General features: G+C 40.1%; 1 protein-coding gene across 3 annotated transcripts in view; it reads right to left on the reverse strand.

The window, feature by feature from the left end:
• Positions 1 to 12,107, reverse strand: part of ALG6 (ALG6 alpha-1,3-glucosyltransferase) — a 37,864-nt gene extending 25,757 nt beyond the window's left edge. Inside the window, exons 1-3 of one of the 3 annotated variants that reach the window (XM_037499283.2) lie at positions 12,063 to 12,107; positions 7,030 to 7,303; positions 597 to 681 (exon numbers count right to left, since the gene is read on the reverse strand). In XM_037499283.2, coding sequence (XP_037355180.1) covers positions 597 to 681; positions 7,030 to 7,111 — 167 coding nt within the window. In that variant the 5' untranslated portion in view covers positions 7,112 to 7,303; positions 12,063 to 12,107. Of the gene's footprint in view, positions 1 to 596; positions 682 to 7,029; positions 7,304 to 11,115; positions 11,852 to 12,062 lie in introns of those variants that run through there. The other 2 variants (XM_037499284.2, XM_054691149.1) reach the window with 2 other exon arrangements.
• Between the last annotated feature and the right edge of the window lie 12,423 nt (positions 12,108 to 24,530).

The following is a 24,530-nucleotide window of genomic DNA, read 5'->3' on the forward strand; positions in this document are numbered from 1 at the left end:
CAGGCAGATCTACTGAAATACACTGCTGAGGGGAGCAGTGGGCAAGACAGGCTCTAGTCTAAATGCTTTCCATGTACCATTTTACTCAGTTCTCACAACACCCCAGGAAACTATGTATTCTATTATTTCCATTCTATAAGGGCTAAGATTGTGGCAGAGAAAGTTAAATAACTGACCAAAGGTGACACAGCTGGTAAATAGTAAAGCCAAGATCTAAACTCAGGCAGTCAGACTAGCACTTACAGTCTTTACCACATCTCATACATTCCTAACAATGGAACTCTAAAAAACCTCTGGAAGAAATACTGTTAGCCCATAAACCTCCACTGTTTGTGTCCAGCAGAGTTATAAAGGCATACAGTGCTCTGTCCTCAAATTCCAGCTGCTAACTGGATATATATGGATAACTTTCAAGAGAGTGAAATTTCAAAGATGGGCTCACAATCAGCAAGGTAATATATGAAACATCAGTATAGAGGAAGATGATGTACAAAATAAAGGAAATGACCTATTTTCCTTTCATTAATAAATATCTTCAAATAATCTGTATTAGCTGATATAATAAATAATAAAATCAAGTTAAAAATTATCCATACCATTGTTTGATTGGTAAATTAAAAGTAATTTCTTGCCAGTGTCTCTGAGCTTCATAATCACCAAACATAGGGGGTTTTCCAGCACCTAACATGAAAGGTAAAAAGAACAAAATAACAAACTATTTTCGTATATCATGGACATTTAATTTCTCTAAATTATACAGACAGTGTAGGTTAAAGAAAAGAACACAGAAGTTGCAAAAAGAGTAAGTAGGCTGAGGTCAGAATATGAGCACTTCTAGCATAGTGAGTAGCTGGGCAAATTACTTAACCTCTTTAAGCCTTAGTATAGTATATACAGGATCATACTTCCTACCTAGAGGACTACTGGAATAAATAAGACAACTGAAATAAAATACCTGATATAGTACCTGCACAGAGTAAAACTCAATAAAGGTTAACACTAGTTATTAATCTTAATTAGGTATTAATTAATTCATTAATAAGATAGCCACTTTTTTATTTTGTATGTATTTATACTGTCCATTAAGTCTCCTAAGACAAGAATGACAATTATCTGTATTTCACAAAATGCTTTTATAAATTAAGTAACTTATAGTCAAGTATGGAACCAAAAACAGAGTTTATGTTACAAAGACATTAGTGAAGTCAGGTAATCAGTAACAAAATATGTATTTGAACCCAGGCAGCCTGACTCCAAAATCTATGCACTTAGCTTCTCCTCTGCATTGCTTCATAACTCGGTTAATTAGGCCATAAATCTTAAATCTGTACTTTAAATGGCAAAAAGGTTAATTCCATTTCATAAATAGTAACTATTTAACTAACAATGAACTACAAAATTTTGTTAAGTCCCAAAGATGGACAGGTATGTAAACCAGCAAGCAAAAATCAAATAAAGACAAATATACTTATTCATTCATTTGGAAGATGTATCCCACACTGGAGAGTGACATATTATCACTCACTGAAATTCAATTAAGATTTTCTCCAGCTTTGGAACACTACATTAGAACATTCTTTTTTCCATGTAATGGCTGTATTATACCAATATCCTTAATGCTTGGATCTCTATCCAAGGAGGTTACTCCTACTCTGAGCTAATAAAGGGAAAAATAGGTTAACATCTCCAAAAAATATACACACTGAATGATTGTCACAAAGAATTACCCACAATACACATGTACACTCACACACATACACATAAATACACCCTTCTGTCTCTTTCATTTTGTATTTTTAGGATGTGCGTTGCCTAGTAGACTCTCAGCAAGGACTTGTCTTGGTATAGCAAGAATTTTAAGTTAAAAACACTTGAATTTTGGAGACCCTGATTTTCCACTTACTAGATGTGCAATATTATGCAATTTGTGGTTTGAGAGCAATTAATTACACCAAGGCTAATTTAACATGATGTCCCTATATTGACTGTTGCCCCAAAACATCTTTAAGTTACTGTCTGAAACTCCAAGCTTCTTTGTTTATGTTGCTTACTTCCTATTCATACATCTCTTTTATCAATTCCCATCTAACCTTCCAGATGCCAAATTCTCCATGAAACCATTCCTTATCAATTAAAAAAATATTGATTGGGCCTCCCTGGTAGTACAAGAGGTTAAGCACAGCACTGTGAAGCTATCTGCAGCCTCTGCAACATAAGATCGAGCCCTAGTGGCCAGGGAGCTACCCACAGGACACAGCAGACCTCTCCTATCTCACCTGCTACTCCCCTCAGCAGTGTATTTCAGTCAGTCTGCCTGTTCTGTTCTCTACTCTGTCTCTGGTGAATCCTCTCACCACCACCCCCACCTCTGGCCTGTACCCCAGTTCTTGTATGCATAAATCATTAAATCTTTTTTAAAAACAACACATTGATCATTAATTACTGACTTCTCACAATACTTGCATTTTCAGTGTATTTTTTACCACATGACTCTACTATTTCCTAATTGCTACCCAAGTGAGAATTTTAGTTCTATGGACAGAGAATGTGATTTTCCAGAATTGGAAAATATATTGCTAGCCTTATAGTGCATACCTACACTAGTGGCTTAATTAACAAAATGAGAAAACCACCTACCATAGAAAGAATAAAAGGAAAGTAATTTCTTAATGAATTAACTTTTTTATGTATTTGGAGGTGGGAAGAGGGTAGCCAGAAGGAGAGAATGTTTCTATTTTAAGAAATACACAACCATTGTCTACAGCTTCTTTTGAGGGACAATGACTTATTTTTTGTGTTTCTTTTTATCTGTTTATTTTTGGACCACAGGAATAATAAAAGTCAGAGAGGATTTTAAATAGTTTCTTATACCTGAAAACTCCAACTATCTAGATTTTCTAAAATTCCTCTAGATGAGTGGTCAATGTGGAAAAATTTATTACCATTCTCTAACAAATAGAAGAATGGGTAATGACTCTCTTTAGAGTTGAGAAACAAGTTTCTATCCAGAGTCTGACCTACTTCAATAAATTCAGCTGACACTGGCTATGAAATTAGTACTTAAGTTTTTAAAACTGCTAAAGTGCCCTTAAAGCAACCCAGAAGGACAACCCAACTGTACCTAAGGGAGCTTCACTTGGGAAGGGCAAAAAGGATTCCTTCCATGGTAATTAATTCTACAAATTCATTTACATGAGAATAAGACTTATATAAAGAAAACATACTAATGTATATTTACAGAGGGTCAATTTTGTCTCATTCCCAGAAAATGAAATTAAGTACCACTTATGTCCATTTTGTAAATTGTTGAACTATTCAGGTTTATGTTGGAATTTCAAAAACTGGTAGTTTTCTTGATAATAATACAAACTAATTCCCTCATGCTGAAATTTTAAACATTCTAAGAGAAGAGAATTCAGCTAAAATTTTGCAGAATAAAATCTCCCTTTCACATGTTCCCAGTGAGTAAGGAGAAACATTACAAACAGCAATGGGTATTAAATAGGACACAGTCATACTGTAACAATAACTTGTATTTTGCAAAAAAAGGATCTATAACTTTCTCTTTCTAAACAGCCAATACAGCTTTGGAAAAAGAAAAGATTATTAAGACAAAATAACCTCCCTTGGTTAAAATGTGGTGACATGCTCTGAAAACTTGAGTACCACTTTGGATCTATTAAAGAGGAATTGTGAATTTCTACTTTCACTTTTGCTGCAGGTGATGCTGCAGTTTTATTTCATGACATTTTAGTTTTCTGGCTTTTGCTGGCCTATTGGGTACTGAGAATTGTTTTTGGCAGCTGCTGAGTCAGCAGAGCAGGGGAAAGGCCTGAAGTGATCCAGGGGCCGGTACAGATGTGCTGGGGGCAGAGATGGCTAGTTCATGTTTGTGGCACCAATATCCCTCCTCTCTGGGGTTCCAGATCGGAGACCCTGCTCTCTGTACACTCTTGGTGCTTCACAAAGTGACTACCTATCCTGAAGGGTGGGGTAGGGACAGTCAGTCCCCAGCACAGTCTCATCTGGCCTGTGTGAAGCACCTCAGGCTCCTCTATGTGTTTCCCTTCAATCAATGGTAGGTGCTGACATGCCATTTACATGTTCTTTTCTTCTAAGCATATCGCTAGATTTCTCTTACTAGTGTTTACTTCATGACCTTAGTCTTCTGTGCTCATGAGTTAGATTGGTTTGCAAATTATACTTTCTTAAAATGCCTTCATCAGATTTGCAATGTAGGATATGATAGAAAATGAATTAGGGAATATATTCTCTTTTCCTAAAATTTGGATTAGCATGTAACATGGAAATTACTGCTTTTTCTTTACATTCTTGGTAGAATTTTCTAGTAAAACTATTTGAGTCTATAGCATATTACAAACAAATTGGATTATTCTAGGACAAGGTTGGTTCAAAGCTAAAAACAAGAAAAACATACTAAATGTTTTAAAACATACATTAAAATTAAAAATAAGATAAAAATGCCTGAATCACTACTTCTATTCAAAACTGTAAGAAGGTCCTAGCAATAAAAAAGAAATAAGTGCTAGTATTAGTAGAAAAGGAGAAATAAAACTGTCATAGTTCACAGATTATTTCCTTTGTAACAGAGAATTCAAAAGATCCTTCACATAAATTTATTAGAATTTTAAGATTTAGAAATATGACCAAAAATAAAATCACAAGAATTTACAAAAGCAATTTTTAAAAAGATACCATCTATGATAGAAAATTTTATATATAGAGAGAGAAAATACCTATGAATATATCTAAAACAAAATTTTTGCAGAAAATTATAAAATTTTGTTGAAAGACATTAAAGAAGACTCTAAATAAATGGAGAACCATGCCATTTTAATTAATTAGAAGTCCTGGTATGGTAGTGATTGCCAATTTCCCCCAAATTAACCAATGGTACAGATGACTAGAAACCAAATAAAAATTCCAACAAGCATTTCATAGGATTTTGACAATCTGATTTTTTTATTTGACAATCTGATTTTTACAAAAGACATATCTGTGTATATATATCACTGCATAACAATGATACATTCAGCAGCTTAAAACAATATTCTTTTATTGTCTCATAGTTCTGTAGGTCAGAAGTTTGGGTGGGCTTACCTTGGTTCTATATTTAGGATCTCACAAGGCTAAAATAAGCTATCAGTCAGTCTGGACTTTTTTTTAAAAAAAGATTTATTGATTTATGCACACAAGAACTGGGTACAGGTCAGAAGTGTAGGGGGTGAGAGGATTCACCAGAGATAGCATGGGGAACAGAACAGGCAAATCGACTGAAATACACTGCTAAGGGGAGCAGCAGGCAAGTCAGGAGAGGTCTGCTGCGCCATGTGGGTCACCTCCCTGGCCAGGGATCGAACTCATGCTATAGTGGCTGCAGATAGCTTCTTAGTGCTGTGTCTTAACTTCTTGCGCCACCAGGGAGGCCCCAGTCTGGACTTCTATTGGGAGGTCTGGGGGAAGAATTCACTACCAAGCAATTTCAAACTATCAGCACAATTCATTTCCTTATATCTGCAGAGCTGAGGTTCCTATTTCCTTGCTTCCTGTCAGCTGGGGTTACTTTCTGCAACTAAAGACCACTTGCATTCATTCCAAAATGGCCCCTCAATTGTAAAGCTACCAACAGCATCAAGTCCTTATGCCCTAAATCTCTGGAATCCCCTTATGCAGCCAGCTGGAGAAAATTCTCTTCTTTTATGGACTCATGGGATTACATTGGGCATACCTGGATAATCCAACTCAATCTCCCTATCTTAAAATTGCCCATGCTGTATTACATAACATAATGACTCCCAAGGGAGATTTCAATTTCACAGATTCTAGAGATTGAGGCAGATATCTTTGGAGAGCCGTTTTAGAATTCTGCCTACAAAATGACATAACAAAGTCAAGAAAAACTAAAACATTCCTAAAGCAGAACTATTAGGTGGGAGAAATTGCCTCACAAAATATCAAAACTTATTATGGGGCCTCCCCGGTGGCGCAGCGGTTGAGCGCTGGGTTGCGAAGCTGCCCGCAGACTCTGCAGCGCCGGTTTGATCCCCGGCTGCTCCCCGGCCACCGGGGAATGGCGCGCAGACCTCTCCTGCTGCCCGCTGCTCCCCTCAGCAGTGTACTTCGGTCCTTCTGCCTGCTCTGCTCCCTGCTCTGGCTCTGGTGAATTCTCTCACCCTCCCGCGCTTCTGACTGTACCCAGTGCTTGTATAAATAAATAAATCTTAAAAAAAAAAAATTTAAAAAAAAAAAAATTATAAAAAAAAAAAAACTTATTATGAAACTATAGTGATAATACACAGTAGTTTGAACCAATATATCAGAATGGAGAGTCAGAAACAGACAACTGTATGTATGAAAACCTGAGAAGGGATAGTCTGTTTCAATAAATGAGCTGAGACAATTATCCATGTGGGAAAAAATTTCAATGGATCCCTAGCTCGCATGCTATACACAAAAATCAACTCTAAGATATAAAAAGCACAAATCATAAAGAAAAATGATTGATAAATTCCACCATTTTTAAATCAAAAATTCCTGTTCTTCAAAAGACACCTTAAAGTTAAAATTAATCCTAACCCCAGTCAGGACCACACTCCATTAATTCTCCCTCCCTTTCTCTCAGATCATGCCCAATCTTATTCTTCTCCACTGGCCTCTTCCTTTCAATCCAGTAACACCCCTTCTCTACCCCAAACATCAAAAAAGCATCCGTTGGTTCTATGCTCCCCTTCTAGTACTAGTTCACTTCTGTCTTCAATGCCTACTACATAATCATTTCTCAATTTGTAATCTTCCTGGTTAGAATACATTTTAGTTTTCTTACAAGCCCAGTTAACTCTTAAACATATTCTTTTTATTACAACTAGATGTTTAAATGCATTTTCTTGACCACACCAAGAGTATGAAATTGTTCCGTCCCAGTCAGAAAACTGTAAACTATCACAAAAGGAAAAAAACACCTATTCAAAGGAGGATTTGTCTACATTTTTAACAGCAAAAATTTGTTACCTGAATAAGAATTAAGAGAAACTGTCCACCGTACTGCTAGTCCTATTAAGACCACAATTGTCATCAAGTACCATTTCTCCATAGTTCTTCAAATTTAGGGAGGGGGAAAAAAACAGGAGCTGGGTCAGAATACTTTCAACATGCAATCAGTCACTTCTTTTCTTGACCAGAAAACTGTTCTCAATCCTCTGAAATTAAGTTTGAGATGATTTTAAGTGATACTTCTTTTCTGAGCAGTTGAATATATTGATGTTTATGTCTTTGAAGAGAGAGTCTGAAGGAAAAAAAAACAAAACACAAAAAACATACCAACGTTTAGTAACATTAAACCAAATAGAAAGATGGAGATTTGGGGAGCAGGGAGTGGGGGTAGATAAAGAGGAGAGGGAATAGTTTTATTACTTTATTCCTAGTCTTCTAGTTGGTAAACAGTCCTCAAAAGGTAGCTCTCCCTTTTATATGGGACTTAATAGACTAAAGATATAGTAAAGATTTGGCCTCACAAGAGACAACAGACATATGTAGATAATACAAGAGCATATTCTCCTACAGGTAGAAAAATTAGACCACAAAAGTAAACAAAGGGGTGATTTATCTTTGGTACAGAGAGAATGAGGAATTTGTATTGAGTTTCAGAAAGTCTTCCACTGAAGTAATTTTTGTAGTTTGTTTTTACTTCATTTTTTCCCAAAATATACTTGCACTAACCATATCAACCTTCCTTCTTTGAGAATGAACTCTTCCAAGAATGTATAAGAATAGGGCCTCCCTGGTGGCACAAGGGGTTAAGACGCAATCTATAAAGCAATCTACAGCCTCTGCAGCAGTAGTTCGATTCCTGACCAGGGAGCAACCCACATGGCGCAGCAGACCTCTCCTGACTCGCCTGCTGCCCCCTCAGCAGTGTCTTTCAGTCAATCTGCCTGTTCTGTTCCCCACTCTGTATCTGGTGGATCCTCCCAACCCCCATGCCTCTGGCCTGTACCCCAGTTCTTGTATGTATAAATAAATAAATCTTTAAAAAAAAAAATCTGTAAGAATAGCCCAAATACTAAAGCAGTAAGAAGCAATTAGCAACTCATATGTTTCACTTTTTCCCATAGGTTAGGGATTTAAAAGTAAAAAACAAATAGAAATTTTCCTATTTTCTTTGAAAAATTGTGGATCATTTTAACCACAGAATTCAGAAAAGTATAATTAATAAATCAATTGAAAATTTTAGGGAAATTTTGGCTCACTTCACCTAATGGACAAAAATTACCTTATTTAAAATAGCAAAAACTCTAGAACTAATGAAGTCTAGAGTCTCAATCAAACAGAATGACTCAAAGTACTTATGAAGGCTAAGTATATTATTCAAATATTGATTATATAAAGCCCCTTTCTCTTTCCTTCTTCCTACTGCATCCACTTTGATCATTTTACTATTCAGTGGAACATCTATCACACAGGCAAATTTAAAGGAAAAAATTAAAATTAAATCACTTTCTGGTGTTGACTCTGAATTTGACAAAGGTTATAGAGGCTATTATATACTATTCAAGTTCTCAAAAAAATTCCTTTTATCAACATACTGTACTATAAGTCCCAGAATTGCAATATAACACTCTATTTTCTGAAAACAGCATATATTTTCTAATGTTTAAAATGATTATACAAATGTTAAATCCTGGATTCTAAAATACAACTTACCTCAGAAATTTAAATCACTATTATGACCAAGTTAATATTCTACTTCCACATAATCAGATTTAAGTACTTCTCTAGGAATCTGAAGTAACAAAATAACACCACCAGTAATAATAATCACAACGAAGTTATAGAGAACATAATATTTAACTTATATCATGCTGATCAAGTCAGCAAAGAGCATCGTGATGGGATAACAAATAGATGAAAGAATCATATCAAAAAAGATTTGGACAGCATCTATAACAGACCAAATCTTTACTCCAGAAATCATGACAGGAATAAATTCAACTAAATTCAAGTCATGCACTTAAATGTGAAAAAACCCAACAAATTAACTGCATGAGTACTAAATAGAAGACAACAATAACAGAGGATAACTACCAGTTCCATATGATGAATCCGGAACTGAGGACCAGCATTATAGTTACTTTGATTACACATTAGGAAAGCTTTTCTAACAATTAGCGTTGTCCAAAAATGAACTCTCCTTAACAGTTTCAAGTAGAAGTTGAGCAACTTGACAAAAATGAGTGCATGAAATAGATGACTAATTTCTAAAGTGTCTTCTAAATCTGATTTTGGAAGCATATTATGTGTCTGAATTAACAAAAATCCTGATACTACAAAAGATTTGGTATGCCAATATTTTGTATCCCCTACTTCCCAATGGTTGAGCAGTATTGCCTGTGGGTCTGCTAGACTTAAGCGGTTTGTTCAACCACCATTATGGTTACCTGCAGTTCTGCATTCCTACACAAAGGTCAGAACTGTCCAGTCACAGCAACATGAGCCAAACTTACAAGGTACCTTTCATATCAATCAAGAGCAAAAAGCTTGATCACTCTGGGAAGGGGGTGGATCAAGAGGTATGACCAGGAACGCGGAGGGGGAAGGGGGGCTGGGGGGGGTGAGGACAGATGGATAAACTTACTCCTGACTCATACATCATGAAGTATGACCAGGAATGCCCAGGGGGCCAAGGACTGATGTATGACAAGGGACCCCAGAAGCTGATCAGTGGAATGCTGTGTTGATAAGATTAGGACCCTGGCCGGGGGTCTGGGGTCTAGTTCTGATTCCAACACTTGGTCATCAAGCTGATAACATGGTCAGCAGAATCGTGTACCCCAAGCCGTAGATAACATTCCTGAGTTTCACCCATCCTTTTCTCCTTGTCCTAATGCACATAGCTGATGCTCTATGATTATTCTATCAATAAAAACGGCTAGGATCTTGCTCTCAGCAGCATCCTGCCTTGAGTAGCCTGCTCCACAACTCCCATGTCTTTGTCACTGTGGTGTTGCCCGACGCAACAATTGCCATTTTTGTAGACCTTCCCATCCTTCACAAGTGGTTACGTTAGCAACTGAAGCATACCAAAAATATCTTTTCCAAGAGCTATTATACTTTAGAGTAAAACCCAAATACCCTCACCATAAGACATTCTAACATCTGACCACTGTCTGCCTAATTTTATCTCCTTCCACTTTCCTACAAAGTGTTCGCTCTGTTCATAGGATCTATCAGGTTCCCCTGTACCTCTGTTCCTCTCTATTCCTTCTGCTTGGAATGCTCTTAACCCAGCTCACTGGCATTTGTGTAATCTCTCTTCTCCTCAAGAAGATCAAGATAGAGCTTCCATATGATCCAGCAATTCCACTCCAAGGTATTTACCCAAAGGACACAGAAACATTAATTCCAAAGAGCACCCGCACCCCTATGTTTATAGCAGCACTATTTACAATAGCTAAGCTTTGGAAACAACCCAAATGCCCCAAAATAGATGACTGGATCAAGAAGATGTGGTACATATACACCATGGAATATTACTCAGCATTCAAAAAAGATAAACACATGCAATTTGCAGCAACATGGATGGAGTGGAAGGGATCATGCTCAGCGAAATAAGCCAGAAAGAAAAAGAAAAATACCGGATGGTCTCACTCATAGCAGGAATCTAGAAAACCTAAATAAGGGACCAGGAAAAGGAATAACTATAAGAAAGAAAAAAATCAAAATCAACAAACAACTATGAAAGAGACACACTTTGGGGGTGCGGGGAAAGGAGGGATGGGGGTCAAAATCAGGGGGCTGCAATTGTAAGGGGAATATAAAAATTTAAAAAAAAAAATCATCCCTGATCACCCTACTAAAGTTTCCACCTCTTACTATTTGTACCACTACCTTCTTTAATTTTCTAATTCTCTTCACGCAACATGGAGCGGCCTCACAAATGCAATTTTCAGTTAAAAAAAAAAAAAGCTCGACATCAAAGAACACATAATCATATGTGAAAGAAGATCAAAGAACACAGAACATGTGTTCTTCCATTTATGAAAGGCTCATAAATTGGTAAAATTAATCTATGATGTTAGAAATCAGGAAAGAGGTTACCTTTGGGGAGAAAAGAGGAAACTGATGATAAGGAAAAGTCCATAGGGAGGTCTTCTGAGAAAACGTTTCTCGATTTGAATGGTGGCCTAAGGTATGCGTTTATGATAAACCAACAAGTTACAATTTATGGTTTGTGTAGTCTTTTCCTGTACATGTTATACGCCAAGTCTAAAAAGTTTAAAAATAAATTACTACAACTATTTGCCAACTAGAATACAGACTCCATGCAAGCAGGGCTCCCCTCCTGTCTTATCGTTGCTCTGTTCCTATACTTAGAACAACGTTGGCCGAAATCAAGTACTCCTGAAGTATTTGCTGACTGGAGATCTTCATCAGTGTGAAGAGGGGGGTATCTAATTCCTTGAGTCCTTTGTGGTTAAAGATACTGTGTAAGACTTTTAACAGATGTCTTCTTGACAGTACAAAGGGAGTCTACTGCTTTTTCCATCTGCAAAGCCAGTACCGTAACTTTCTAATCCGTCCACAAGCCACGAAGTTGCCAGTTTTCCGTCCTGCTTTGCTTACAGGGTGGCATCTCGACAAGTCAGGCGCCCATTCCCCAAGGCCGAATTTGTTCCTTTTAATGGGAAAGGCCCGTCCCCCGGAGTGGACACGAGCCTCTCGGAGCGCCACCAATCCCAGGTGAGCAAGGCTGAGCTGAGAAAAGGGCACCTGCTTTCTCCAAGGGGCCCGACCCTCAGGATCGCAGGCCCCAGGGCTCGGGGCCGCTGCAGCCGAGGGATCCCACCGCCATCCCCGCGTCCGCTCCTCGCCGCCCCCAGCGAGCCTGCGGGCTGGGCTGGCGGCCGCGCACAAGATCCCCGAGCTGAGCGGCGACCCGAGCCCCGGCACCAGCTTGTGCGCAGGCTCGCGGCGGGTGTCGCGACCCCAGCCCCTCCCGACACCGGCCGCGCTCGCCTGCACCCCCAGGGAAGCCGGCCTCTTACCCGGCCGCCCGCCGAAGATTGGGATTCGCGCCTGCCACAAGTGCCACGATTGCGCCTGCGCGCGCGCCCCCGCGACAGCGTACCCTTGCGGACTTCCGCCTCCGCGTGCTCGCGCACGTTAGCGCGCCCGGCGCGGGAGCGCGCCCGTCGAGCGTGAGGGGAGGGGCCTGGGGGAGGGGCGGGGGAAAGGCGCGGAGAGGAGGCAGCTGGTTTGAGAGGCGGGCACAAGCGAAAGGAACCCGAGAGGCCTCCGGTCTCGGGTTAGGTTTGGGGCAGGTGGAAAGCCCCTTGCTCGTCTTTCCTGGGACCGTGGCCAAGGCCTGAGCGGATACTTAGGCCACGAATTCCAGTCAGGGGCGCGACCTGGCTTGCTTCACTGAATGGCGAGCCCTTGGCTAGTACCACAGGGCAGTACGTCCTATGCCCTCACAGAGCCAGAAGCCAGCCTCTTCACGTCTTCAATGCCAGGCTGGTTAGAATGCACAAAGTCTGGGAAGTCACTTCATCTAAGAAATAGTCAACCTCCCACCGTTTTCAAGAACCTGTGGGTCATGCTCAACAGTCCTGGGGCCTCCATGGTGGCACAAGGGGTTAAGCTGGCGCAAGGGGTTAAGCTATCCGCAGCCTCGGCAGCACGAGTTCGATCCCCGGCCGGCCGGGAGCAACCCACATGGCGCGGCAGACCTCTCCTGTCTCACCCGCTGTTCCCCTCAGCAGTGTGTTTCAGTCAGTCTGCCTGTTCTGTTCCCCAGTCTGGTGAATTCTCTCTCTCTCTCTCTCTCTCTCTCTCTCTCTCTCTCTCTCTCTCTCTCTCTCTCTCTCTTTCTCTCTCTCTCTCTCTCTCTCTCGTGCGCGCGCACCCCTCTGGCCTATACCCTATATCCCAGCTCTTGTATGCATAAATAAATAAATCTTAAAAAAAAAAAGAACAGCCCTGCTTATGAGTAGCCACCACCTGTTTCTCATCGGACAGCTTAGATCACCTATTCTGAAACTTTTCAAAAATAATTACATTCCACTCTTTTGTTCAGAAAAAGTCTTCATTCCCCATTACTGAATCCTGTCTTTTTGTATAAGTCAACCCCTCTAACTTAAAATCTCTGCCATCAGCAGATATTGGGCTATGGCTTTATACTAGTTAGATTTCAATGAGTTTTTGGATCTTGGTGGTTTCATCTGTGAATTAAGGAAGAGGGACTAGGTCAACTTTCACATCTAAAATTTTCTATTACGTTCCAAAGACCACCAGCGCTGGAAATATCTCAATGCCCTCAAGAGATTTAATTCTCACTGGAAAGATACTTTCATGCATTAAGGGATAGAAAGCAATAAAAGGGAGCACATGCTACATGTCAGGTTATTGGTTTATACATATTAAGTGCTTTACGAATTCAAAGAAAGTCCACGATAGACTTAGAACTATCAGGAAATGCTTTCCCTATCAAAGTCAGTTGAGCTTTGAAGGAAAGCCTAGGCTTTCATGAGCCAAGAGGATGGGAGTAGGAATCTAGACAAAGGAAATTATTCAAGTCAAAAATGTAGCAGCTGAAAATTGCAGAACATTTCCTCTAGTTTAGATGCTGGGTATAGGGTAAGTGAAAAAGTATCAGGCTTTTCTGCCCTCCCGCCATTAGGATTGATGATGGATCCTTGTGGTCCTGAATGCATGCCTGATGGCGGGCTCCTGGAGTAGGGTGTGGACATGCGTAAGTGGATACACCTGTGCTGAGAGACTGGGCTTATAAGGGCATCATTGTCCGGGCCAGCCGGGCAGATCAACGGGGTACCCCGGGGAGGAAGCAGGGGCTTGGTATGGGACAGGGGTACGAGGAGTGGAGACAAAGCCAGGATCATCGCCAGTCTCATTTATTCAGGAATGTGTACAATGTTATATAGGGTTCAGAGGAGGAGGTCTCTCTCGTTATCTCTAACAAGGAGAGACCACCAATGCCAACAAGCCACAAGTAGCAAGCAGGGGGAAGGGTTCAGTCGTCACAATAGGAAACTTGAAACCTTCACTGGAGCTAACATTCAGTACCTGCTTCAGGCAAGAACCCGGATGTTCAGGTCTGGGCCCCAGGTCTGGGCCCCGAACACATCATCATGGGGATGCCAGTAGAGCAAAGAGCAGAGAACAAGGCAACAAGAGAACACCAGGAGAGCCCAGAGTGAAGACTTGCTGGGGCTGGGAGGCCTGCCAGCCTCCAGCCCCCCCCCCCACCGGCACCCCTGCCTGCTGTGTACCCAGTAAAAGCCTGCAAAAGCCACCGAGGGCTGAGGGCTCCAGGACACTCTTCTCTTTACCCTGTCTGCTCGGATCATAGAAAACCTGCACTGTGCCCATTCCTGCCACTACACTAGGTGAAGAACCAGAAAGAAATAACTGTGGAGAGTGTTGAATACCTGGCTGTGTTTGGAATTCAATTATCAAGGGGTCATTAAATAGCTGAGAGTCACTTGTACAGTAATAGAGAAATTTTTTTAAAAGATTTATTTATTTATGCATACAAGAACTGGAGTACAGGCCAGAGGTACAGGAAGTGAGAGGATTCACCAGAGACAGAGTGGGGACCAAAACAGGCAGGTCTACTGAAATACACTGCTGAAGGGAGCAGCTGGCGAGGCAGGAGAGGTCTGCTGTGTCATGTGGGTTTACTAGAGAAAATGTCAAGTGATAATAATGGATAAGCTGAATCAAAGAAAGAAGTAGAACCCATAGTAATCCAAGCATAATTAACAAGGATCTGATGGTAATAGTGGAATGCAAAAAAACAGATCAGGGAGAATGTACCAGTTTTGGTGGCGCGCCAGACGTGTAAAAGAAATGAAACAAATGGTGGTACAAGGGGTTAAATCTCAGTGGATTCCCCCGCCTGGGAGCTAATCCACATATGACAGCAGACCTCTCTGGTCTTGCCAGCTACTCCCCTCACCAGTGTATTTCAGTAGATCCACCTGTTCTGCTCCCCACTCTGGCTCTGGTGAATCCTCTTACCCCCCTCACACCTCTGGCCTACACCCCAGTTCTTGTATGGATAAATAAATAAAAATAAATTTTTAGGGGGAGCCATTGCAGCATGTGTTCAATCTCCAGCCAGGGAGATGACCCATATGACTCAGCAGACCTCTCCTGTCTTGCACGCTGCTCCCCTCAGCAGCATATTTCAGTTCTGCCCGTTCTGCCCCTCACTCTGTCTCTGGTGAATTCACCACCTTGTTCCCCACCCCCACCCTCACACCCCCCACCTCTGGCCTACACCCCAGCTCTTGTATGCATAAATAAAATAATCTTTAAAAAAAAAACAACTGTACAATTTAGCAATAAAATAAAACCCAATTAATAAATAGGAAGTGGGACTAAACAGACAGTCACAAAGAAGATATACAGAAGGCCAATAGATATATGAAAAAATGGTCATCATTGCTTTTAAAAAGGAAAATGCAGGTCATCTCACACCTAAAAGAAAGGCATATATTAAAAAGACCCCCAACAACAAGTACTGCAGAGAATATAGACAAAGAGGAACTCTACTACACTATTGGTGAGATGTAAACTAATGGAAAGTGATCTGTATTTACCTTTAAAAACTAAAAAGAAAAAAAAACTAATCTAAAAATTAAAATACCATGTGACACAGTAATCCCACTCTTAGGTATCTATCCAAAGAATTTAAAACCATCCACCCAAAATATTTTATGCTCTACACTGTTTATTGCAGTATTATTTATAGTAGCTGGGGCAGGGAAACAACCTAAAGGATTGGATCATGAAAATGTGGTATATTTATCCAATGGAATACTACTCAGCTATAAGGAAAGATGAAATGTTGCCACTTACAACAAAATGGAAGGAGTTCAAGGAAATTGTCTCCAGTAAAGCAAGTGAGATTGACAAAGACAAAGACAAATATAGGATATTTACACTGTGACTGAATCAACAAGGCAAAATACATATAAAAAGAAATTTCTGAGGTTAAGAGGGAAGAGAAGGAAGAAAGCATTAAAGGGGTATTTCAGACGGTGGTGGGAATTTTTTTTTAAATATGCAAAATGAATGAATGAATGAATGAAAAATTTAAAAAGAAAATGTCAAAAATGGAGGAAACGGGGCCTCCCCTGGTGGCACAGTGGTTGAGCACTGGGTTGCGAGGCTGCCTGCAGCCTCTGCAGTGCCAATTCGATCCACTGGCAAGGGTCCCACAAAAAAAAAAAAAAAAATGGAGGAAACACTAGCAAACCACTCTGTATTTTGTTGTGTTTTTTTTTTTTTAAGATTTATCTATTTATGCATACAAGATCTGGGGTACAGGCCAGAGGTGTGGCGGTGAGAGGATTCACCAGAGACAGAATTGGGAACAGAACAGCAGACTGACTGAAATACACTGCTGAAGGAAGCAGCGAATGAGTCAGGAGAGGTCTGCTGCGCCATGTTGGGTTTCTCCCTGGCCAGGGATTGAACTCATGCTGCAGCGGCTGTGGAGAGCTTTATAGGTTGCATTTTAACCCCTTGCGCCACCTGGGAGGCCCAGTAACTTAGTCTTCAGTTTATAAACCAGTGTTCTATGGAGCCCAGCAGAATATAAATCATTATTTTTACTGTCAATTTCAGGTGTCACTTGGAATATTATTCTCACATAAATGCATATTTTCAACTATGTATTGAATACATAGTTGTGTTGTACATGTATTGAATACATATGTAATAATACACATAATTTTTTATATGAACCATACATACATATTCTGTCCACATGGTCCACACAATGATGTTGTAACAGAATCTAGGGATAATTCTAAGTGCATACATTCATATTTTAATATCTTTATATCTAGATATAAAGCACTAGAAATATAAATCTATAAAAATTCACAGATACAATTTGCTGTAGAAGTGTAAATACTATGAAATCATGAAATTTTATAACTTTTTTAATTATTTAAACCATTGGAATGATGCTGTTCTTTACAGATAAAAAGAGTTCTTTACTGTAGCAATATAATGTATTCATTGGTTCATGGTCCCCAAATCTCCAAGGAGTGTCACAAATCTACATCTCTCTCAGCCAGGATTTTGAATTTAAATTTAAATATATGATATATGATATAGCTTAGCCCAAAATAGTTTAGAGAATTATGACCATCTATAATTTCTAATAATGAGTAACACTGTTAGGTCAGTGTTTAAGTCGATTTGTAAAGCCAATGTGATAACACAAATGTTGCTTTATTACTTTATCTTTGGCATCTTTCACAACTGAGTGGATTGTCACACTCTATTATGTGGCACACAGATCCACTGGCTACAGTTATCATGGTACTTGTCTAAACCAGTCTTTGAAAATGAGATTTTGGGTTAAATGTAAAGGAGGCAACTTGCCAGTAGGAACTATTCAAATCCAAACGTCTTCCTGAGGGAAATGATAAGAGCTCCATTTTAAAATCATATAAATCAAGATGGTACAAAGTTCCAACTTGTAAAATTTATAGTAAATACATCAAGATTTAAAGTCAGGTTTTTAAATACATTTTTATTCATAGAAAGAATGAAAGTCCTTACCAGGAAATGAGGTAAGGCACAAAATAAAGCCTTTGCTTCCCACTTGATGTTTTGCTCTTGCTCATCAATATTTTTGAAAGATTGTCAAACTAAAAAAGAGCAGTGGGACACAAAATGTGTAGAGTGTAATTTTTTAGCATCATTTTGTTTTATAGAGGGTTTCGTGTTTGATTTTAATGAGGAGATAGCAGATATTGTCAATAGTAGAGTTCTGCCTCTAGGAACATGGATTTAAAAATCTAAATGAGATACCACATGTGCCCAGTAATAGTAGCTACTACATATCACCTGAATGATTCTCATAAACTGGAGGAAAGAATCTAGGTTCTTTGATGACATGAAGGAACATAATCCTTCCTGGATATGCAGTGAAGACAGGTTTGGAAATAACTCTATCTATAAAAAGTTATTTTCTATAATTGATGGAGTTAGTTTTCTGGAATAAGGGTTGAACTGAATAGAACCAAACTGTTATTGAATCCACAGTAGTCGGGTAAGCAGGAGAAATGACCTCCAAGTGCTCTTTCTCTTCCAAGATTTTTTTTCACTGTTCTGTAAAGTATCTTCTTCCTTCAATCATAGCACCCAAATATGCAACCCAAGAAAATATGATAGGAGATTTTTTTTAATTTCAAAACCCCTTGGAGTGCCATTGTGCTTACTTTTCAAATACTATAGTGTTTGTTCTTTATTAATTTTTCTTGAGAAAGATGAAACTATTGCATTATCCTATGTTTATATTTGGGCTGAATGCAAGGGTGGAGGCAGAAAGTGCTTAGTCCTATTCAAATAAATGAGGAGTGGAGAAGTGTCAACAGTCACTCTTCAAAACATACCCTAATGAAACGTCATTAGGATTTATCAGATACCCTATGAGCCCCTCTCTGAAGACACCTACAGAACACTGTGGTTAAAAAGAAATGTACCGGGCCTCCCTGGTGGTGCAGGGGTTGAGCGCTGGGTTGCGAAGCTGCCCGCAGTGTCTGCAGCACCAGTTCATCCCCGGCTGATGGGCGAGGGTCCCACATGGCGCGCAGACCTCTCCTGCCGCCCTCTGCTCCCCTCAGCAGTGTACTTCGTCACTCTGCCTGTTCTACTCTCCATTCTGGCTCTGTTGAATTCTCTCACCCTCCCGTGCCTCTGACTGTACCCAGTGCTTGTATAAATAAATAAATATATATATATATTTTTTTAAAGAAATTTACCAAAGCTGTTCTAGTTACATCAAATCCTAATTTGACTCCAAGGTTTTTCCCTGCTGGAAGCTTTCTGTCTGTATGCATATCTCTTCCCAAATGAATTTTCCCTAGAGGCATCAGGAAAATGTAAAACCTTTCTCTGGAGGCTCCTTTTCCAATTTTCTCCTCTTACCTTTTGTAAAATCCTCAATTCCTTTAAGCCATTTCACAGTGTGAGGTTTAATTACATCCTGGGTTGCTTTTTTTCTGGTCCTTCCTTGGTGTTACTGATTTGATCAAAAGCCCCAAGTAGAGCTTTTACTGAGTCCTGAGATCTAAGATATCCATGTCAAATTTTGGATCATCATCCATATCAAAACCTTGTGTTCTTAGTAAGGTTCTCTGCTTTCTCAGTATGCTTATATTACATTGAAATAATAAAGTTTTGGTAGTTGTTTAAACAGATTAAATGTCACTTTAAATAGAAAGAGAAGGCTCTACCTAACTGACCTATTTTTCATCTGTGATTTAGAAAAAGGCGAGATTAGCATGGATATTGCATTTTCAAGGTCCTCACCACTATTAAATAGACTGTTAAGTGCATTTTATGGCTGAAGAGTCTGTTCCCAGTTCAGTCTACAAGACGTGTTAAGTTCATCTCTACCTGCTACATTGAACATTCACTGACTAAAATACTTTCTGTGGTTGTAATACCTATGCTCTGTATCTTTTAAGTATATAACTAAATATTTTAGGACTGGTAAAACGTAACTCAGTAAGAGTCCCAAGAATATGTTTTGTACCTCAAGAAAAATAGTGTTAATATTTATCCAATGATATACACTGTGTTCATTAGCACCTGAGTATTATAAGGTGACCAAATGTTGGAAAATAATATAGACACTCCTGAAATGAGATCTCAAGTCTTATCTAAACCCCTACCCCTAAAAAGCAACAAGAGCAGATTAAAATTCAATCCTCAAATGAATTCAACTTGTTCTTAGGGGTTCGAGGTTCTGAAAACAGTAGTTTATAGGCTTATGTTCTCTCTCTTTTTAAAAAGATTTATTTATTCATGCATACAAGAACTGGGGTACAGGCCAGAGGTGTGGGGGGTGAGAGGATTCACCAGAGACAGAGTGGGGAACAGAGCAGGGGGACTGACTGAAATACACTGCTGAGGGGTGGGTGGGCAAAACACGAGAGGTCTGCTGTGCCATGTGGGTAGCTCCCTGGCCTGCTGAGGATAGAACCCGTGCTGCAGAGTCTGCGGACAGTTTCATAGGCTGCTTCTTAACCCCTTGTGACACTAGGGAGGCCCCTATAGGCTTATATTCTAATAAATTGAATGTATATTTTACCATTCATTCCACAGCCCCTTGGGCAAACCAGCGTTTGTTCTTGGTTTTTAAGAAACTTCTGCCTAACTCATTACCTCTTTATTTAGGCAATTTTTGAAGAGAAAAGAAAACGTCAATGAATGAACATGAAGTAAATCTTTAATTTAAAAATTAAAGCTGCCTTATATAAGTTCAGACATTATTTTCCTGTATCTCACCAGAGTGCAGTGTTTATAATCTATTGCACTATGTTAGCAAACTCCAAAAGAAATAAGTTTGGTAAAGGGCAATTCTGTTAAAAGGGCTACTACCCACCTTTGCTCACTTTTTTTTTTTTTTAAAGATTTTTTTAATTTATTTGTACAAGCACCGGGTACAGTTGTTAGGGGGAAAAAGATGTTCTGAGCTAATCCCATACAGGCTTTGTGGACCCCACCCCGACTCCAGACCAAAGGCATCAGGACATTGGGAAAGACATATCCCATCACCACCAAAGGGAAGGTGGCAGGGACCTGAGGGTGGAGTTAAGCAGCCAGGTTGGGTATAAAAACCAAACACGTGGGCCTTGGGCTCTCTCGCTCTGTCCCTCGCCTACTGGCTTCACAGCTCCTGGCTCGCGGCCAGCTCTCAGAGCGCCATTTGGGATTCCGATTGGTGGATCGGGTAGGACGCATTTAAAACTTTGTCTCACACTTTTCTCCCTAAGTTGTACATTTCCTCATTTCCCCTTCCCTTGTAAATAAACCTTTTATTAACCTTTCGCGTGTGCCTACAGTAGAGCATTGATAAGTCCTTTTAAGCGCACAGGTGAGGACCCACAGTCAGGCACCCCGTTTTGTATCGGGGCTGCCCTATAACACAGTTAGAAGCGCGGGAGGGTGAGAGAATTCACCAGAGCCAGAGCAGGGAGCAGAATAGGCAGAAGGACCGAGGTACACTGCTGAGGGTGTAACAGGGTGGTCCCCAGGAAAGTGGGAGGTTCTAGGTTCCCTGACCCACCCAAATGGAGGGTGGAGCTGAGCAGGAAGAGAAGAGGCTGCAGAGGAGACTGAGGAAGGAAGGAAGCAGGATGGAGATCGAGAAGGAGACCTGGAGGAGGCACATGGGGCCAAGAGATATATGAAGAAACTGAGCTTGCCTTTTGGTTGTGGACTGGGTGACATAGATGTGGCTGAGAGACCAGAGGGGAGGTGACAATGGTGGCTTTTATCTTGATTTTGATTTTGCTCTTTTCTTCCGGGCTTGTCTGGTTGTTTCTGACCCTTTCCTGTGGATCCCCACTGGAAGATGCTTTAGACTTGTGGCAGGCTTTGGGGCCTTGCTCTGGGCCAATCCCATTTGGATGGAGTTTTACCCACGAGGAGACGGGTAACTTTGGGTGCTTGATTTAGAAACTAGATTCTTTGCCTTTCCTGTATTGTTTCCTAATTGTGTTAAAGTTCCTTCCCATTAAAGTCTCATGTTTTGTGTTAATGCGGCGGATGGCAGAACCCTATATAGAATAGGCAGGTTTGCGGGGTTTGGGCTGCCCCTCTCCCTGCCTTATAACAAGGGGAGCAGCGGGCAGCAGGAGAGGTCTGTGCACCATGTGGGACTCTCGCCCGTCGGGGGCCAGGGATCAAACCGGTGCTGCAGAGGCTGCGGGCAGCTTTGCAACCTAGCGCTCAACCGCTGCACCACCTGGGAGGCCCCACCTTTGCTCACTTGACCAAACCTTTCATTTTAATTGTTTGATAGACTTACCATCTAATCCAGGAATCCATGCAGATAGTAATTAAAGGGATTGATCAATTCAGAACTACATGTACTGAAAAAGATCCCCTGCTGGGGTGGAAGGAAGACTATCTGTTCTGAGGGTTCCCAATAGCCCAGACATACATCCTAAGCATTGAAGAGTTTTAAGTTCCCAACTTTAACTTTCTGTGAGGAAATCCTATTAACCACTCCATAGAAAATCTCTTTTAGTTCCTCTTCTTCTCTGCCATAAATAGTGATACAGCCTTTTCCACTCTGCCCAATTAGCATTACTATAATTTTTCTTCTATATACTCCATCTACTTTACTAATAACTCCCTTATAGCATCTAATTCATTCCTCCTGGTGTCATGCTCCCTAAGAGGAGAGTGTATATGCATTATTCTTTTCTATGTTCTTTACAATTTTCAGTACAATATTTTCAAAGGTAATTTCACAATATACATTTGCTGAATTGATTTAAAATTCATTAACCACCCAATTAATAACCAAGAGTATATTAAATAAAGACTAAGCAAGGGTGTTAGAGTACTTCCAAATTTCAAATGGGATCAATAAGTTTGAATATACTGGACAATACCTTCTGTCTTAAAAACATTCCATAAAGAAAATCATCTAGACCCATTTGAACATGTTATAAAGCAATTTTAACTATGTTAACTTGTGACTTAGTAAGTTATTTATTCCACAGATACATTCCAACTAGGTTTCTTTTAAAAATTAAAAAAAATAGGGTGGTGCAAGGGCTTAAGTCGCAGCACTATGAAGCTGTGGGCAGCCACTGCAGCACGAGTTCGATCCCCCACCAGGGAGCTAACCCGCATGGTATATAGCTGACCTCTCCTGTCTTGCTCCCTTCAGCAGTGTATTTCAGTCAGTCTGCCTGTTCAGTTCCCCACCCTATCTCTGGTGACTCCTTTAACCCCTACACCTCTGGCCTGTACCCCAGTTCTTATATGCATAAATAAATCTTTAAAAAACAATTTTTTTAAAAATAGGCCCTCCCTGGTGGAGCAGGGGTTAAAGTCTTGGTGCTATAAGCTATCGAATGAGGCATGAGTTGGATCTTCTCCTTCCTGCATTAAATGTAAAAGTCAAACCTGGACTCTAATAGTTATCTTGCAACCATGTGTGATATGCAAATTTTCTCTTGCTAAATTATAACAAGTTAAATGACAAAAAACCCCACTAAATTTATCATATTACAGTTTCTGGAGGTCAGAACTTGTCCAGCTTTTAAAGGCCAACTGCATTCCTTGGCTCATGGCCCTTTCCTCCATCTTCAAAACCAGCAGTATAATACCTTCAAATGTCTCTGTCGCTCTGACCTCTGCTTCTATTGACACCTTTCCTTCTCCAACTCCCCTACCTCCTCTTATAAAAGGTCTCTTGTGATTATATTGGATTCACCCAGATAAGCCAGGATGCTCTCCCCATCTCAAGATATGTAAATAAATCACAACTACAAAGTCCCCTTTGTCATAGAAGGTAATATATTCATAGGTGCTAGGTATTAGAATGTGAATATCTTGCAGGAGAGGGATGTTATTTTAATCTATCAAAGGTAATAATGCATAATGACCAAAAGCTGAGAAGCAGAGGATGCTGAAACATAAAGAAGGGAAGAGTCCAGATTCTTGTTGACATTATAGAATCACAGCACCAGCCTTGGACCACCTATCACTAGATAATTTAATGTCTGAATCACTTAAGTCACTATTAATCACATTTTTATTTACTTGTAGGTAAACACATTATAACTGGAACATTGTTTTCATTGAGCAAGATTTAAGATGTTGAATTAAAGAGATCGCGTTTGAGAAAATGCTTTGTATGGTTTCATTAAATTCCATGAAAGCACCCTACTATTTTATCCATGAACAATTGTTTTCCCTTCCCACACTCTTCATCTTTTCTACCCTATCTCATATTTACCAATTCCCTACATCACTCTCATTCACCTGGCAGAATCATACTCATCATTTTGATTTCTTCTTCGCTGTCCATCCCTGCTTGCCCAGAAATCTTCCCTTGTCTACCTCTGCTTACCAAAGTTCTGATTAGGTATCCTGCCTTGGTGTTTCCATGGCAGTCTGACAAACCGCCCCCCAACACACACACACACCTATGCTGTCCTCTTTCTATTTAATATATATAAGCACCTCAAAGACAAATACTGTGGGTCCAAATGCTAACAGATATGATAAGGAATACATTTCCTGCCATCTCTTGGCTTTATTCCTGGGCAGATTCTTCCCACATGGAACAAGATGGCCACCAGAGGCTTCTGCTTCTTGTTTACCTTTTACCAACTTGGCAACCCTGATGGAAAGAGAGTATCTCTCACATATGAGATCCAGAAAAAGACCTGGCCTGATTCTCAATGGCCTAAATTGGGCCAGGCCTGGGCCATATACCAGTTTGTAGAGCAGAGACATGGGGTCAAGTCCCAACAGAATCGCAGAACTGAGGATAAGGAAGCAGTTTTACAAAGGAAAACTGATATTTTGCTACCAGAAAATGACCAAATAGATGGTTTGTGGGCAAAAACAACTGAAGACCACCAGAGAATATAGTACCTGGAGCATTCTTTCCTTAAGTATGTACTATGTTCTAGACACAAAGCTAAACCATTTTT

The sequence above is a fragment of the Talpa occidentalis genome, unplaced genomic scaffold (assembly GCF_014898055.3).
Source record: "Talpa occidentalis isolate TD23 unplaced genomic scaffold, MPIMG_talOcc4v2.1 talOcc4.9, whole genome shotgun sequence".
Taxonomy (NCBI): Eukaryota; Metazoa; Chordata; class Mammalia; order Eulipotyphla; family Talpidae; genus Talpa; species Talpa occidentalis.